Source organism: Aedes albopictus, chromosome 2, assembly GCF_035046485.1.
Source record: "Aedes albopictus strain Foshan chromosome 2, AalbF5, whole genome shotgun sequence".
NCBI classification, from domain to species: Eukaryota; Metazoa; Arthropoda; class Insecta; order Diptera; family Culicidae; genus Aedes; species Aedes albopictus.
In genome coordinates, this window is record NC_085137.1 from 173,889,736 (window position 1) to 173,908,453 (window position 18,718).

Genomic DNA, 18,718 nt, shown 5'->3' on the forward strand with positions numbered 1-18,718 from the left:
GATCGGATGCAAGACAGCTGAGAAATTGCAGTGGGCGTAAAGTGGGTGACAGTGTCTTATATGAGACCCGACTGTACATGGATTCCTATTACACGGCAGTCCGTATTGTAGGAATCCCAGAGCTTATGGAATTTCGCTCAATTGGGGGTGTGAGCGAATATCTCAGGCGTAATCCAAAATTGCGCTATACTTTCTTCGGCAAAGTTGTAGTACTAGAATAGATCTGTCACACAATCCCAACTAACATCTAATTAGTTGACAATTTGGCCGATAGAGACGCTATGTAGAAGTGGTTGCTTATGTTCACTCGCCATTAGAAGCACAAGTTATCACATGCGATATCTCAAAATCTACTTTATTTGGAACAATGCTGTCTTCGGCAAAGTTGTTCAGTAGGTCAAGAACAATCTGATGGTTTACCAATTAGTTTGTGATTTCGCCACTAGGTGGCGCTAGTCGTCAAGTAAAGTTTCAAACTCCCTTATCTCGGGATCCAGGGCAGATAGAAAAGTGTGGCCTTCGGCAAAGTTCGTCAGGAAGTCAAGAGCAATCTTGTGATTCAACAATTAGTTAGTGATTTCGCCGCTAGATGGCGCAAGTTAAGTAAAGTTTCAAACTTCTCTATCTCGGGATTCAGAGCAGATTTAAAAGTGTGGTATTCGGCAAAGTTCTTCGGGAAGTCAAGAACAATCTGGTGATTCAACAGTTAATTTGTGATTTCGCCACTAGGTGGCGCTAGTCGTTAAGTAAAGCTTAAAACTCCGCTATCTCGGGATTCAGAGCAGATAGAAAAGTGTCGTCTTCGGCAAAGTTCTTCATGAAGTCAAGAGCAATCTAGTGATTCAACAATTAGTTGATGATGTCGCCGCTAAATGGCGCTTGTCGTCAAGAAAAGTTTCAGACTTCTCTACCTCGGAATCCAGAGCAGATAGGGGTCATCCATTAAGTGCGTCACGCTTGGAGCGGGGGGGGGGGGGTGGGGTGTTGTGCAAGTGTGACAAACAAAGTATTATGTATAGGAAAACCCCGTACGAAGGGGGGAGGAGGGTTGAAAATTCCCATTTTAAGCGTGACGTACCTGATGGATGCTCCCATAGAAAAGAGTCGTATTCGGTAAAGCTCGTTAGGAAGTCAAGAGCTATCTGGTGATTCAACAATTAGTTTGTGATTTCACCACTAGGTGGCGCTAGTCGTCAAGTAAAGTTTCAAACTTCTTTATCTCTGGATCCGGAGCAGATAGAAAGGTGTCGTCTTCAGCAAAGTTCTTCGGGAAAACACGAGCAATCTGGTGATTTAACAATTAGTTAGTGATTTCGCCGCTAGATGGTGCTAGTTGTTTCAAACTTCTGTATCTCGGGATCCAGAGCAGATATAAAAGTGTCATCTTCGGCAAAGTTCTTCAGGAAGTAAAAAGCTATCTGGTGATTCAACATTTATGTAGTTGGTGATTTTACCGCTAGTTGTCAAGTAAAATTTCAAACTTCCCCAGCTCGCGATCCAGAGTAGATAGAACAGGATCGTCTTCGGCAAAGTTCTTCGGAAAGTCAACAATCTGGTGATCCAACAATTAGTTAATGATTTCGCCGCTAGGTGGCACTTGTTGTCTAGTTTAATTTTGAACTTCTTTTGTTCGCGATCCAGAGCAGATAGAAGAGGGTCATCTTCGGAAGTTCTTCAGGAAGTCAAAAGAAATCTGATGATTCATCATTTAGGCAGCGTCCATAAATTACGTCGCATGTTTTGGCCAAGTTTTTACTCCTCCCTTCCACTTCGTACCATATTTTCCGTACCTAATACATAGTTCTTCACACAATCCCAAACTACCCCTCCCGGGAGCTCCCCCCTAAAATGTTACGTTATTTAAGGACGCTCCCTTAGTTGGTGATTTCGGCTCTAGGTGCTGCTAGTAAAATTTTAAACAACTAGCGGCAACATCACCATTTATATATTAAATCACCAGACAAGCCCTTGATTTCCTGAAGAACTTTGCCGAAGACGACACTTTTCTATCTGCTCAGGATCCCGAGATAGGGAAGTTTGAAACGGCAAAAGGTTATTGCATCCATATCAATTTGCTAATGCTCCATAGAAAATGAATGGGGGTTCCGTATAAAATACCTTTTAGAAAATGTACCAGTTAGACATGAAATTTTCTCATTGAAAGTTAAAATTTGCACCAATAAATAATACTGATATAATCCACAATAAAATACAAATGTTCCATTATAAATTAGAAATGTTCCAAAAAAATTTTACCCATGAAAAATTGAATATTGTTTCATAGATAAAGTAAAATTCACCATAAAAAAATAAAATTGTACCATAGAAAAAAGATTAATGCACTATAAAATTATCAAACTGCCCCATAAAAAATATGAATTGCACCATAAACAATTGAAAATTCTCCATAACTTTGAACTTCTGCATCACTGAAGTAGTGCAATGTGAAGAAGTATTGAATAACCAAATTTAAATTATGACAATATGGACACTGTGGACAATTTTCAATTTTTTATGGAGCAATTCATATCTTATATGGTGCAGTTTGATAATATTTATGGAGCTATGGTTAAATTTTATTTTTAATTTTGCAATTTGATTTTTCTATGGAGCAATATTCAATTTTTTATGGGTACTATTTTTTATTTCTTTATTTCTAATGGAGCATTTCATATTCACTATGGAGCATTTGTTCTTTATTATGGTGCATTTCTGATTTCTTTATGGATGCAAAGTTGCACTTCTAATGAGAAAAATTTTAACTGGTACGTTTCCTATGAACTATGAAACGTTTTCAAATGTTTATGGGTAATATTGCATTCTTTATGGAACGCGTTTTAATTTTCTATGGACCGTTTAAAGGTTCATATGGGTGCAATGTATAGGCTGCCATTTTTTTAAGTCAACTTAGCATTTATTCATAAAAAGTGAACCGTTCAATACCTTGAGATTTGAAGTACGAACAATTAAAAAAAATCGGACCACTAGTTTTTAAGATATCGTGATCATCGTAACGGCACTTTTTTAAAAGACGATTCCAAGACAATCGCGTTTAAAGTTTCGCGCTTTTCGAATGAGTGTAATCAGTTTCGTACCTTTTAATTCCGCCCTATGTTGCTTATCCTTTGACAGATACGCGTATTTCGACTACCACTTGTAATCTTCCTCAGTGTCAGTTATCCACTGCTCGCGCTTCGCGCTTTGCCTTGTCTCTATTGAGGGTGCGCGTTTCTATGGGCTGTAACTTTGGTTCTAAGGATCCAATGATTATATGAAATTTGGAATGTGTATTGTCCGGCTAGTATACCTTCAGAAAAGTTCAGTTTTTTGTTATCCCCGCAATGTATGTAACCCCTAAACAAAGTATATTTCAGGATAGTTCTATAAATAAAAATACTGCTTTTAAATGCTTTCTAGAATAAAAGAACTATGGAAGCTGAATTTATTTTCTTCAAAAAAAAACTCTTCAAAATATCTTTTGGGCTATTCCCACAGAAATTTCAGTGCAGCTGTTAATTGAGGGGGTTAAAGAAAGTGGATGCAAGTAACAAAATCACACTTTTAAATGAATTGAGCTCAAATTTTTGCACCAATTTTTTGTCTCATACAAACGTATATCAAAATCAACCCAATTTTCTGCGATTTATTTTAATTTTCTGAATAAAAAATCTTGGAATTTACGGTCAAAATAAATTCACAACTCTTCTTGAGCTTTTGGGACATGTGATAATTTCATAGCAGTTTTTGAAAAAGTCTCTTGACAGAAAATAGAGAAAAAATTAATGAAGGTTTACGCAGAAAAAATTTCTTGAAAATATAACATTATTTTAATATAAATCTATTGTCGAATAATGTTTGGCGTGGTAGTGCAAAAATATCTCACGCATCCTGTAGTTGAAAAAAAATCCAAATTTGCCACTATAGATGAGAAATACGCTGTTTTTTTTTTAATTTCAATTTTAAATAACCCAAAATTTATCAAGGCTGAGAACGCCGAGCCAGAATAAATACTCTCTTTCTATCTTGGAAATCAAACAGAGATTGAAAAAAAATATGTGAATTGATAGCCATTCAATGCAGCTTGATCTCACGAGAAAGGCAACAAACAAATCCGCGTCCAGAAAGTAAGCATGCGAATCAGTTTGAATTCCGGTACATACTGCAACCCAACGCAACGATTTATGATTGAAAATTGCCCAACAATAAAATGAAACCATTTTTTTTTCGCACAGCACATGTGCTCGTCCCGTGAAGCCAGTAGTGCAGTGTCCAGTCATTGTGTGTGCAGAACAATAAAAGAATAACCGACAGAAGGAGCGAAGGAAGGCAGTGCAGTGTTGTTACACAACCCCCGCAAATAATATTATAAACTCATAAAAATGGATAAAAAACCGAAACGGTCAACCGGCAGTCGCGCTGCTGCAGGTGGTGGTGGTGGTGGCAACAGCGGAAATGAGCGAAATGTCACTGGACCCGGCGGTCGGCGTGGTGGTCGTAAAAGTGGTCCTCTGGGCAGCACACAGCGGGCGTCATCAACTGCTGCTGGCGAGACGGGCCCCTCTGCTGCCAGAAACCCAGATGGTAGCAGCACGGCCACGATGGCAAGTCCGCCGGTCGCGAAGGCTGTGGCGGTCGCCAGGAAGCAGCACGTTGTTGTCCGACAGAGGTCACAAAAAATTGTACTCGCTCCGAGCAGCAGCGACGACCCCATCTATCACATTTACGGTGAGTTGGTTTTTGTTTGTAATTATGATTTTATTTTATCTCTTTTTTTTCCCTGTGTAAGTACGTGTACGGATGTTAACAATGTAACATGGTCGTGTTGGGCAGTTTGGACGCAAAGGGCATGTCCAGATTTGAAGCATCATTGATAGGTAGATTTTTATCATTCCGAGTAATCGAATATAAGGTAAAAGAATTACAAGATCTGCTTCATATTGTTAAAAAGGTCTGTCTGGACTGTTACTTATGTTTGGAAATGTGAAATAACCGGAATTATATAAGTAGCAATGCTTTGTACCTGCTGGAGTTCTTTCAGTAATTAATCATCCAACTCGTCTGTTCTTATAAACAATCTTGGAATATCCTGGACCTCTAGAAATAAACCTTCATTTGTTTTATTCCGAGCGAGTAGATCCTTGCCGTAATTTCCCTAATGATAGTTTTATATATTCATATACTGCTTATACTCATTTCAGAACATAATCTTATAGACATGTCAGTTGACGTATAACCAAAAGAATCATTGGAAGAATTTTTGAAGGTATTCCCGTAAAATCGTTGAAACTGTCACTGAAGGAAACCCTCTAGAATTCTTACAGGGATTTCTGAAGGGAACCCCTGGAAACAGTCTTGACGAATTTCTTGGAGGATTTCTGGAAAACTCTCAATTGACGGAATTATTTTTTTTCTTTCTTTCTTTTTTCTTTTTCTTTCTCTATTAACGAGATTTTTAGCCCTAGGCTAAATGAAATTTCATCTCGGGACCCACGCTTTACTTCCCTTCCGAAGGAAGAACTCACACAACACATTGAGTTTGTCGGAAGTGGGATTCGATCCCAGGTCCTCGGCGTGATAGTCACGTGCTTTAACCATCACACCCAATCCGCTTCACGGAAATCTTGGAAAATTCTTGGATTTTACCTGAAGGAATTCTTGGACGAACAGCTAGAATGTATCCAAAAAAAATGTCTGTAGGAGCTTTAGAAGAAATTCCCAGAGGAATCCATGATGAATTTTCCAGAGATATTCCGGGAGGAAACTCTGGTAGAATTCCGAAAATGTCTGCTCTGTGTGAATTCCCGAAAGATTTCCTGGAGAAATGTCTAAAAGCGTTTCTAGCATGTAAATACTTAAATGTTTTAAATAAGTCACAGTGACTGTGAAAGAATCACAGAATATGTTTCTGAAAGAATCGCAGTATGAATTTCTGAAGAAACTACTTTGCAGTACCTATAGGGGTATTCTTGAAGGGATTCATGGATGGATTTCAAAAAGAAATCTGTGGATGAACTCCTTAAAGATTGCTCCCAGATAATTGTGAAGGAATTCTTGGATGACTTCTTGGGAAATTCCCTGGCTCCAGTATCTCTCTAAAATTATCTTAAAGAATTTCAATACAAATCTCTGGAGGAATTCCTATAGAAATCTTTCAAGAAATTAAAATTTCTTACTGAACCCCCGAATATTTTTTTTTTTAAGATCCCGAGAGGAATTTCTGAAGGAATCACTATATAAATTCATGGAGCAATCTCTGAAAGAACTCCCGCAGCAATCCCTGGAGAAATTCCTGCAGGTATGCCTGAAGCAAATCTTGTGGGAATCCTTGGAGGAATTTCTGAAATAAGGAATTTTAGAGCAATTATGTGAGTAGCCACTGGAAAAATTTCTGAAGAAATTGCTTGAGGAATTCCTGAAAAATGTCCCAGGCAAATTTCTTGGAATCGTTGGATGAGTTTCTGGACGAATTCCTGAAAGAACTCCTAGAGAAATTCTTGGAGAAACCCCTGAAGCAAATCCAAGAGGAATCACTGGAGGAAATCCTGGAGGAATTATTGGCGTACAAATTATTGGCGTAATCCCTGGAGGAATTTCTAGAGAAACCGCTAGAGAAATCTTGCAGATCCTGGAGGAAGCTCTGAAGGAATAATTTGAGGATTTCCTGGAGGCATCTTTGGAGATATTTCTGGATGAATGCCTGGATCAATCCCTGGATAAATTCCTAGATGAATTCCTGGTGGAATCTCTTGAGAAATTCTGAGAGAGACCTCTGGAAGCATTTCCGGAGCAATTCCTAGAGGAATTCCTAGAGAAATCTCAGGAATAATTCCTGGATGAATCCGTGGAGAAATTCCTAAAGGAATTCCTTCAACAAACCCTGGAGGAATCCGTGAAACAACTCCTAGAGGAATTGCTGAAGGAAATGCTGGAAAAACTTTGGATAAATTCTTAGCGGAATCTCTGAAGAAATTCCTGGAACAATTTCTGAAAGTATACCTGGAGGAATTTCAGGAGAAATTGCAAAAGGAATTCTTGGAGGAATCCCTGGATGAATTTCTGAAGCAATAATTCTAGGATTCCTTGAAGAAATTCCTGGACGAATGCCTGGACCAATCCCTGGGTAAATTCCTAAATGAATTCCTGGTGGAATCTCTAGAGTAATTCTGGGAGGGAACTCTGGTAAAATTTTCGAAACGATCTCTAAATGAATACCTTTGGATATCTCAGGAAGAGTTCCTGGATGAATTTGTGGAGAAAGTATGGGATTTTACGGCTGGGAACTTGATGGAAAGGGGGATGGCTTTCTCAGTCTTTGAATCAAGAACGATTATCTACATTGCCGACATTTCGGCCTAGGGATTTGAAAAAGGCCAAATCCCTAGGCCGAAACGTCGGGAATGTAGATAAAAATCGTCTTGATTCAAAGACGAAGAAAGCTATCCCCCTTTCCATTTGTTGAGAAATTCCTAAAGGAATTCCTTCCACAAACCCTGGAGGAATCCCTGGATGAATTCCTGGAGGATTCTCTAGAGAAAATCTGGGAGGAATCCCTGGATAAATTTCTGAAGAAACCTTTTGCGGAATACGTGGAGCAATCCTTAGAGAAATGTCTGGAGAAATTCTTGGTAGAATTCCTGGGGGACTTTGGAATCTCTGGAAGAATCCCTGGAGAAATTTCTGAAGAAATTCGTAAAGGAATTCTCAGAGCAATTCCTGAAGGAATTTCTGGAGGAAAAATTCCTGAATCTCTGGAAAAATTCCTGGAGGAATCCCTGAATAAATTCCTGAAAGAATTTCTGAAGGAACCCATGGAGGATTTCCAGGAGAAATTGCCGTATCAATTTCCAGAGGAATTCCGGTAGGATTCCTGGATGATTCCTGGAAGAGTTCCTGAAGAAATACCTGGGGTATTTCCTAGAGGAATTCTTGGTAAAATTCGTGGAGGAGTCCTGGAGAAATGCATAGATGAAATCCTGGAGGAATGTCTTAATTCCTGGACAAATTCCGGCAAGAATTCCTGGGACAATATCTGAAGGAATCCCTGGAGGATTCCTGAAGAAACTCTTGATGGAGTTCCTACAGGAATCTCGAGAGGATTTCATACAGGAGTCTCTTGAGGAATTCTTGGAATAATTGCTAGATAAACTCCGGGAGACATTTTTAGGAATATGTCTGAAGGAATCCCTAGAGGATTTCCTGGAGAAATTTCTAGAGAAATTGCTGTAGTAATTTCTGAAGGCATTGGGGGATTTCTGAAGGGATTCCCATGGTAATTCCTGGTGGAATTCGTATACACTACCCGTCATAAGTACGGACTCACAAAAAGTATTGCAACAATATTGCATCACCCCGACTCACCTCGATATCTCTAAAACCAGATCACCTACAAAAATACCGCCTTCAGAAAAATTGTTGCTTTTGGGCTCCCGAATAACTTTGCTGAAGACAGCATCTTTGTAAGTCCTCAGGTTTTGGAGATACCGAGGTGAGCCAGGGTGATGCAATATTGTTGCAATACTTTTTGTGAGTCCGTACTTATGACGGGTAGTGTAGGTATTCATGGAGGAGTTCCTGAATGAAATCCTGGAGGAATCTCATTAAAAATCTCTGGAGCATCGCATGGACGAATACCTAGTGAAATTCCTAATGGAATTCCCGGAGATATTCCTAGAGCAATCTCTAGAAGAATCCCTCAAGGAATGCCTGTAGGAACCCCTGCAGAAATTCCTGGAGATATGCCTGTAGGAATTTCTGGAGAAATCTCTAGAAGAGCTCCTTGAGAAATCTCTAGAGGAAGTCCTAGAGGAATTCTGGCATAAATTCCATGAGATATCCCTGGAGGAATCTCTAGAGAAGCCCCTGCAAGTGTTCCTGGAGAATTTCTTTGAAGATCCACTGGAGCACTTTCAGGAGGAATCCCTTAATGAATTCCTGGAAAAAATCATGGAGGTATTCCCAGACGAATCCCTGTAGGGTTTTTTAGAGGAATTCATGCAAGAATTCCTAGAGGAGTCCTGGCAGAATTCCTAGATTAGAATTCCTAGAATAACTGGAGGAAAATTTGGAGGACTCCCTTGAAGAATTCTTTGAGGTATCCCAGAAAGAATTCCTGCAGAAATCCAAGCATCAATTTCTAAGGGAATTTAAGGAGGAGTTTCTGAAGAAATCATAGGAGGAAGTACTGAAGAATTTGCTGAAATTCCTGAAGAAATCCTGAAGGAATCCTAAAAGCAGTACGTAAAGGAAATCTTGGAGGAATCCAGGAAGCAACCCCAAGAGAAATTTCTAAGGGATTCTCTAAACAGTTCCTGGGAGAAGTCTTGGAATAAGAATTACAGGGAGAATTCCTGAAGGGATCCCAAGAAGAGTTTTTGGCGGCATTTTGAAAATAATCCTGGAAGAAAGAATCACAGAAGCAATTCCCGGGTGAACCCCTGGAGGAATTCTTGGAGGAATTTGTGAAGAAACCCCATGATGATTCCCGGAAGTATTCCAATGAGGAATTCCTTAGGGTATCTCAGGAGAGCTTTTTCAGCTAATTCCTGGAATAATTTCTGTATGAATACCTGCATTGAAAATTGTAAGAAATCCATATCTGCAGTAATTTTTGGACGAATTGTTGAAGGAATTCTTGGAAGGACTCCTAACGGACTATTGTACATTTTTTTAAAGAAATTCTTGAATTATATTTTGAAAACAATCTAGTGAAATTTTCTGAAATAATTTCTGGAAAACATTTTTGTAGAAATACTTCGAATAATTCCAGATAGAGTTATTGAAGCAGTCTCTAACGGAATTCTGGAAGGAATGTATGAAGAAATCTCTCATGAAATCTCTGAAGGCATGCCTGCAGACATACCTTATAAAAGGATATCTGGAGAAATTCCTGATTGAAACCAAGAAAATAGCGCTTGAACAATCACTGAAGGAACCTCTAAAGATATCCCAGGGCAAACCCCCGAAGAAATGTCTGGTGAAATCTGTAGATGAATTCTTGAAGGAATCTCTGCTATGGAAAAATGCTTTGAGGAATTGTTCAAATTCACATAGTTTACGAAACTAGAAACAAATCTAAAACAGTAATTGTTATTCTTCAAAACTGTAATGCCGATTTGCATATTCACATATCGGGCACTCATGCCGCTTAAAAGTCATCTCAAGTCAGCCCCCCCCCCCCCCCCCCCCCTGGGCCCCCTCCAGAAAAAAATCCTAGCTTCGCCAATGATTTACTTTAGTGAAAATTGTGTATAGAAGCGATACAGTTATAAATTTACTTCTTTATCTTCTTTCCCTGTTTTGATATGAAGTCCCAACTGGGAAAGAGTTCCAAAGGTAGTGTTATATCCGGTTCTCCACATTTGTTAACTAAAAGCTTCTGCAACGTTCAATAGAGCATCTTTACGCATTTTTTTTTTTTTTTTGACATGTCACAAACAGTTATATAGGGTTAAGGACAGATCTCAACTACCAAAAACGTTGTCATAAACATTGGCATCACTCCAAAGCAAAACACCGGAAAACATTGTATGATTTACAGCTCCCTATTAACGTTTTCCACTTTTCCATTCTATGACTACGACTATCATCCAGCGAATGCAGAACCAACCCCATCCATAGTCGTTTGTAACTACAGATGCGTAAAGCAACCGTTTCCGAAAAAGCATGGATCCTTTGAAACTAGGCCACTACTGGTGGTTGGATCCAATCCCAGTTTGAAGTTCAAACGGTGCTCACGACATCCCATAAAAATATCTCACACTGCTGATTGTCCTATCCATTCGCGAAGGCCACCGACCTTAATCGATTCCGAGGATGTACTGTAAATGTATAGAAACAAATGGTAACTTACCATACCACCCAAAGCCATACACGAGCGACGAAACTTTCCCTGCTACCAGGGAACAGCAGTTGACCTCGAGAGAAATTTCGCGAATGAGTAATTCGTAACGCTGGCTGCTCCCGGGTCGAAATCTGGCAACTGTCCCAAACTCATTCAGCTTTTTTGACGCTTGGTGGTTCACTGTTCGGGATTTTTGGCTGTCATAAACTTTTGGGGAGATATTTAATATGAGTGGTTTTCGAGGTAGGAACACTTCCAACGAGCTGAAAGTATAGATTATTGAGGTTTTTCGCATTGAATTTCAATGCGTTTTGTTATTTATGATAATTGTTTTCTCTCCATGACACTTTTAGCTAATTGTTTGCTTTTTCTTTTTTTCAGGTGAGTTTCTAATTGGGTATGATCAATAAATTTCGGTGAGTAGCTTCATAATATTGATAATATGCACTACTTGTGCAACGGGTAATTTATCACACAACAACTTATTTGATGAAACTCCTGAAACTCAATGACACTACGATGGAGTTTTATGAATTTCAAATAAAAATAGACGATGCAGATACATATAATCCTGGATATTCCGATGAATAGTAGTGAATTCAAAAGAAAAACCTTTGACCTCCACAACTTTGCTTGGTAATCTATCCAGAGTTCGTTCCTCTGGTATCAGGTATCAGAAGGCCGGCTCCAGAGGCACGTTATCCTCCATTTGGGACATTTGTGCCATCGCAAAAATAACAGCCTATTTCATCATCTACCTGAGGGAAAAGGAAGGAAAAAGGTTTTGGATGGGGATAGGGACAGGTAGGGAAATAGGAAAAATACCCTGGAAGAGGGTACTAACGCACAAGCGTACCACAATGGGTTCAAACAGCGCCCTGAAAAGGGCACTGTAATAACGCATAAAGCGAAAGAGAGCCTATAGCTCTTTACCACAGCGGGTTAAGAACAACAGAATATCCTGAATATTCAGGTCTCTGAAGTCAGTTTCACTTAATAAGTGTTTACCGAATACTCGGAAACGCAGTTGCGCAAAAACTGGACAGTTACATATCAAATGATACGAAGTTCCATAATCGGATTCACAGCTATCACAGGCAAATGAATCAGCTTGCTGAATATTCGCCATGTGATAGCTGAGTCGGCAGTGGCCAGTCAATGCTTTGACCATCATGCTGCAATTCTGCTTAGACAGATTAGTTAGATACTTCGCCACCCGTAGAGATGGCTCAGCACTATACAATTTGGTTTGACGACATGACTCCAAACTATTCCAATATTGTCTGTGTTGAGTGACAGCCCAGGTGTGAATCTGAAGCTTAATCCAACACTTCGATATCGGAATAGCTGGCTCAGGGCCAATGAAGTCATGCGATGCTCAAGAGCGAGCTAACTCATCAGCCAATTCATTTCCAGCGATGGAAGAATGACCAGGTACCCATAGAAGCTGAACAGCGTTTGCTGAATTCAGCTCCTCGATTTGAGTTCGACAAGTGATAACTATCTTCGACCTGGAGTTGGCCGAAGCAAGTGCTTTAATACCAGCCTGGCTATCTGAACAGAAGTATATTACTTTGCCCATTACGTGCTGCTGAAGTGCTGATTGCACTCCGCACATAAGAGCAAAGATTTCGGCCTGAAAAACGGTGCAGTGTCTACCAAGTGAGTAAGACTGATACAGCCTTAGCTCACGAGAATAAACACCAGCACCTGCTCGACCTTCGAGAAGGGAGCCATCAGTGTAACATACGATGCCATCTGAAATACTTCTTTCCAAATATCCAGATGTCCACTCTTCCCGGGAAGGGAATTTCGTGGAAAATGTCCTATACGGAAAATTACAAGCAATTGTAAGATCACTTGGAGCAAGAACAATTTTGTCCCAATTCACCAAAAGTGAAAACAACGAGGTGTGTGTTGATGTGCGGTTCACAGGAGTTTCCTCTAGTAGACCGAGTACCCGTAGACGGTAAGTGCAAGAAACAGCTTCTTGTTTGAGATGAATGTGTAGTGGGGCAACGTCAAAGAGAACTTCGAGCGCTGCCGTGGGAGTTGAAGAGAACGCTCCAAACATCGCCATTAAGCACATCCTTTGGAGATGGCCTAACTTTGATTGGACCGTTCTCACTTCGCCTTTTTGCCACCACACAATACATCTATGGGCCAATATTGGCCGAATAACAGTTGTGTAGATCCATTTGATATACTTGGGTTTTAGACCCCAAGTTGTACCAAAAGTACGCCGGCATAGCCCGAAGACCATACAAGCTTTCTTCATTCTGAACTCAATGTGAGGTGTCCAGGAAAGCTTGGAATCAAGAATGACTCCAACGTACTTTACCTGTTCAGTCACATGGATTTCAGAATCAAAGAGACGCAAAGGTCGAACGCCATTACGGTTTCGCCTTTCCGTGAAAAGAACAATAGATGTTTTACTCGCATTAACCGAAAGGCCATATTGGCGACACCAACCCTCAAGTACCTGAAGGGCGCTTTGCATCAGGTCGAAAGGGGTGGTGATACACATACCAACTAACAACGCTAGGTAGTCGTTGGCAAAACCATAAGTAGGAAAACCGCTTTTATTGAGTTGCCTCAAAAGCGTATCTGGTACGAGATTCTACAAAAGCGGTGACAAGACTCCCCCCTGGGGGCATCCACAAACACTCAATTGCCTAATCCCTGCTAGACGCAATGTCGAGAAGAGATATCGGTTTTTGAGCATTTGGTGAATCCAATTGGAAATCATTGGAGATATACCATGACTCCGTGCGGCTTCCAATATGGTATCGAAAGGCACATTGTCAAAGGCACCCTCGATATCTATGAAAACACCCAAACAAGATTGCTTTTGAGCGAATACTTTCTCGATATCGTAAACAACCTTGTGTAAAAGAGTCACAGTGGACTTACCAGATTGGTAGGCATGTTGGTTCACATGAAGAGGCACGTTGGCCAGATGAACATCACGGATGTGATGATCCACAATGCGTTCTAAGCATTTCAGAAGAAAAGAGGTCAAACTGATAGGTCTGAAACCCGTTGCTTCTTCATACGACGCACGACCCACTTTCGGAATAAACTTTACAGTAATATCCCTCCAGGATTTGGGAATATACCCTGTAGCAAAACTGCAAACAAGTAGTTTTTTCAAAACATGTTTGAAATAATCAAATCCCTTCTGAAGCAAAATAGGATAAATCCCATCTGCCCCGGGAGATTTGAAAGGAGCAAAGCTATTAAGAGCCCACTCAATCGATTCTATAGTTACAATACTCCGAGCCGAAGCTAAAGAATCATAACTACAAGAAAAGACATCAGGATCATCCGAAGATGTAATATCCACACATCCAGGGAAGTGTGTGCTGAATAAGCATTCCAGAACTTCCTCATCAGAGGAAGTCAGATCGCCATTTGGCAAACGAAGTTCGTTCACCCGGAAATCCTTAGATTTCGCAAGGATTTTGTTTAACCGACTGACTTCACTCAAGCTGGAAACATTTGTGCAAAGGTTTTTCCAGCCGGATCGTTCAGCAGACCGGAGATCTTGTAACGTTTGCATAAAATATTTGGTAAATTTATAAAATTAGTCAATCGTTTATTAAAAATAAGATCCAACTAGATTAGACTGCTTTAAAATGTTCCGCTAGCTTGCTCAATCAACACCGACAAAGCCATTATACGTTCAACACGTGTTGTAATACCGCCGTCGATGAGTCGCACATGACAGAGACGGACCACGAAGAACCGACCCTCGCGAAGTGCGTAGAGGCAAACCTCGACAAACGATCATCACACGAACAGCGATCGTCTAGACAGTGCCACGAAGGTTCAACTTTTGCAAAGCGCATGGGAGTAAGTCTCGACAACAGATCACCGGACGCTGTGCAATCGCCAAGAGAGTGAGTTACACGGAGGCTTCAAGTATGACACTCACCCGAAGTATATCGAACGAAACCAACAATTTGGACGAGGGATCAATTGGCGCGTGCAGCCTCTTGCCTCAGTGCACGCTAATCGCCGAGGAAGATCAGGCGCTATTTTGTAGTTCGTCCGTAATGGCCCGTTTACATATGTGATAATAATGCGTGACAATATTCTGTCGGACAATTTATTCCACGCTAGTATCGTTTACATTGCCGCCAAAAATTTAGCTGCTAAATCTGGGACAATAAATTGTCCGACTGTGTTGGTACCAAACTATCGTAATGTAAACACTCTCTATCTGCCAATAAAATTGGCGTGATGGCATAATTAGCTGACAATTCGTCTAGCAGACCGTTTACACGATGCTAATTGTGTCGGACAATCTAATATCCTCATTATTGTCCACTAGTTTTAGCACCGAATTCAGAAGCTTCTGATTTCGTCATGCTAATTTTATTGTCTGCTAGAAAGCGTTTACATTGCGCTAAATTGACGCCAATACTGCTCGAAAATGAACTGTCGCGTAGAATTAGCAAATATGCAAACGGGCCATAAAGAACGTTTCTCGCGTCGTGAAGTGTCCAGCGGCGCAATAACCAACACCGGACTTCAAAGTTACGCCAAACGAGCTTTGGAAAGGGCCCCAAAAAAGGGTAGGCTATATAGAAAACCGAATGAGAACTGTAGCTAAATAATAAATCACCATTCGACAGGGCCTTTTGTTCCGGGCAGGGTACGAAAAACGGATCACGCCGAAAAACAAACGCTTTGTCCTAAGCGGCGCGTGTCGGTAACAAAGGCGCTCCGCAACAAACGCATGTCAAGCGATGAGAGCAATAAAACAAATGTCGCTTGCCGTGCGTGTGCCGATATTTCGGCTTTTCTGTTGAAATTTTCGACCCACATCATCGAATTCATGAGCATTTGGACGAATTAAGACTCTTGCCATCCTCAGAGTCGAGTTGCAGTTGTAAAACAATGCGAAAATCACGATATGAAGAGAACGAGACAAATATTGCTACCGTTTTTGTTGTGAACAAACTCGGGAGCGATTTTGTCATTATTTGCTAACGAAAAAACAAAGCGTTGTTGCCGTGCCTTCTTTGTTGCCTATTTTTCGCTTGCGGTGCCATATTCTGCGTACACTGGTTCCGGGCCATTGTGCTATTCGTAACACATGGTTTGGCGATTCAACGAGCGGACATATACACCTTTACGTCGAGAGGAGGGAAGCTGCAGACGTTCGGCGATCACGCGGCCGGCCGGCGGTACGCGACGCATGATGAGCGGGAGATGACTTAAAAAAGAAACTGTAACAAGCTTTCCTGTAGGCCTTGCGAGCCGACCTGAAAGCCTCCGAACCAGCCGAACGTCGTCTGTTCCAACTCTTTCTACATTGTTTCCTGAGTTTCGCCAGATCAGAGTTCCACCAAGGGGTTCCTTTTGTGATCTTCACAGACCGTAGAGGGCATGCTTCTTCAAAAGCTTCCATGATGAATGGTGAGTATCCATGAAATTTGGCCGCAACCAAATCAGTAAAATGATCCCAGTTTGTTGACCGAGGATTCCTGAAACGCAATGTTTGCGAAGTAGCATTTAAATGTTAAAAAAAGATATAGCGATGGTCAGATAAAGATTCTTCATCTGACACATGCCAATTGGTCAGCTCGTGACTAATTCTACTAGAGCAAAGCGTTATATCTAACAGTTCCTCTCTAGCAGATACCATGAAGGTTGGGCGGTTGCCTATGTTAAGTAATGCAAGATCTGTAATACTTAAGTACTCCATCAAGCTGGAGCCTCTCAAGTTAATGTTGTAACCAGTCGCTTGGTAGGTTACAATAAATATCTTGAATGCTGGACCAATTCGGTTCGTAATTCTGTATGTTATGTTTTTTTTATTAAATATTGTTAGTAAATGTCTAAATATGTAATAAATGTTCTTGCTCCGTGCCATCATGTTTGAGTGAACGTTTATTATATGTTTAATAGCCTTTGGTTGACGTAGATCGAAAGTTTAGTTTTGTAGGATTTGCCAAAGAAATAGTTTAATAAATATATATATCTTGTCTTTAAGTAACCTTCGTCAAGTTTTGAATTTAAATGTTCGTCTCGTCAGCCATATGCATATTATGTTCGAATTCGAAATGTTTCGCGAGTTGCCAACTTTGAAGAGATATCAACCGACATCTTGAATCCAGAATGGCGGGTTAGAAGGACTAAGATGGTATGACGATGATGGCGAAATGAGGTATAAAAGGGCCTGGCGGATTCTTGGAGGGAGCTTTTTTTGGCTAGAAGTTTGATCCGGAGGAGTGAAGATCAGTGACCGTGCCGTTTACGCCCGTCTACATGCGTACCGGTAGTTCCGCGTCGGTTTCAGTGAATAACCGCCCTTTGTCGAAGTCCCTATGGTGTAACAGCTATATCGTCTCAAAGTAACACCGGACATAAGTTTTAAAGGTACGGAACTCCGTATGACCGCACCACAACGGTTAGCGAAAGACACGCGTGAAAAGTTAGTGCTAGCTGCGTTAGGTCGTCTGAGTTCAAATCGTGCCAAATTAGAACCAAGCGAGTGTGGTGCAAAAGACTGCAGTGTATGGAAGATCGGTCAGAAGTGGCAGGTAAAGGTCCTCCCGTGTTCGGAAGACCTTGAGACGATATGTAAAGACTGTGACCTGCCAGTGAATAGTGTCTTGACTCGCTTGGATTCCTGACCCAAGAGAATAGTGCGCGCTCGGTACCACTCCCCGGATCCGCGGAACGTACGTTGGCCGTCCGTTACAATAGGCCTAGTGTCACGTGTTGGGAGTAGCCTCGTTCTTTGGCGTATTTCCCAGTTTTCATCAGTGCTATACCTACCCTGCCTCAAGTCCATCGTCGCCGCCGCCCGCCACCGTCGCCCGCCATTGCCAAGTCCTGTTTCCCGCTTCCTGCATGCCGCATGTCGACCACCGATCATCATGGCCACAACGAAAGTTAAGTGTTCAATTTTTGTTTAATAAATCGTCTTTTCAATAAATCAGTTTAATTTTGTTTAGTTAAATGTTGCATTGTATAAATTTTGATTTGCTTTGTTGAACCGAGTTGTCCTGTCCTCCATTTTGAAAATTCTATTGTTAAGTGTTTGTTCAGTATTCAAGGTAAGTTCGGAATGATAGAGTCCTCCTAGAGACCATTTTGAAACGACCCTACAGTCGGCGGATTATTAGAAAGGTATTAGTAACAATGTCTGAGCTGCCCCAGATGATATGGTGAGCATTAGCATCACTGCCAACAATTAGCGGAAGGCCTTTTGAAGTACAGTATACGATGAGTTGTTTGAAAGCATCCGTAGGGGATGGTTCATCATGCGGTAAATAAACCGAACAATAGACGTATTTCCTGTTGAGGTTTCCAACAGATACATCAATTGTGATAGCACATACATCTCTGGTGGTTAGTTCAGAGATGAGTGTAGCAACTATTGCGTTGTTGACAAGCACACAGGCTCGAGGCATGACACGCGAGTTTGCCATTTCATGTTTACTGAAAGTAGCAAAAACCGGGTTCACAAGGTTTTCTAGATAGAAATTTCCCTTACGAAAGTAAGGTTCTTGTACCAAGGCCACTTGGGCTGTACCATTTTGCATAAGTCTGCAAAGATTGATCGTTGCTGTTCTTTTATGCTGAAGATTGATCTGAGCTATCCTAACCGTAGCCACTACCCAAACTAGGTAAGATTAAACTCTTCGCAACAACAGCACAACAAAGAACAGCAACAATAAAACCAAATCAGTATCGATTGGAAGACGCCAAAGGCGAGGATACATAGAATACACATAATGCGAAACCATATAGGTGAAAATTTAAACTAATTGACAACATCTTCATAATCCCGCCCTTATTTAGCCTCAAGTGAGACTAAAGAAGGGCACCTGTTTGTCACGGAGAAACACAAGGTCAACT

At 40.9% G+C, this 18,718-nt stretch overlaps 1 protein-coding gene across 8 annotated transcripts in view; it reads left to right on the plus strand.

Annotated features, from left to right (window-relative positions):
- The window catches only part of LOC109418311 (dual specificity calcium/calmodulin-dependent 3',5'-cyclic nucleotide phosphodiesterase 1), a 760,467-nt gene that overhangs the window by 256,864 nt on the left and 484,885 nt on the right, over positions 1-18,718 (plus strand). The window contains exon 2 of one of the 8 annotated variants that reach the window (XM_062850743.1): positions 4,233-4,725. The exons of 6 other annotated variants lie outside the window; for them this stretch is intronic. In XM_062850743.1, coding sequence (XP_062706727.1) covers positions 4,380-4,725 — 346 coding nt within the window. In that variant the 5' untranslated portion in view covers positions 4,233-4,379. Of the gene's footprint in view, positions 1-4,118; positions 4,726-18,718 lie in introns of those variants that run through there. One more of the 8 variants, XM_062850744.1, reaches the window with a different exon arrangement.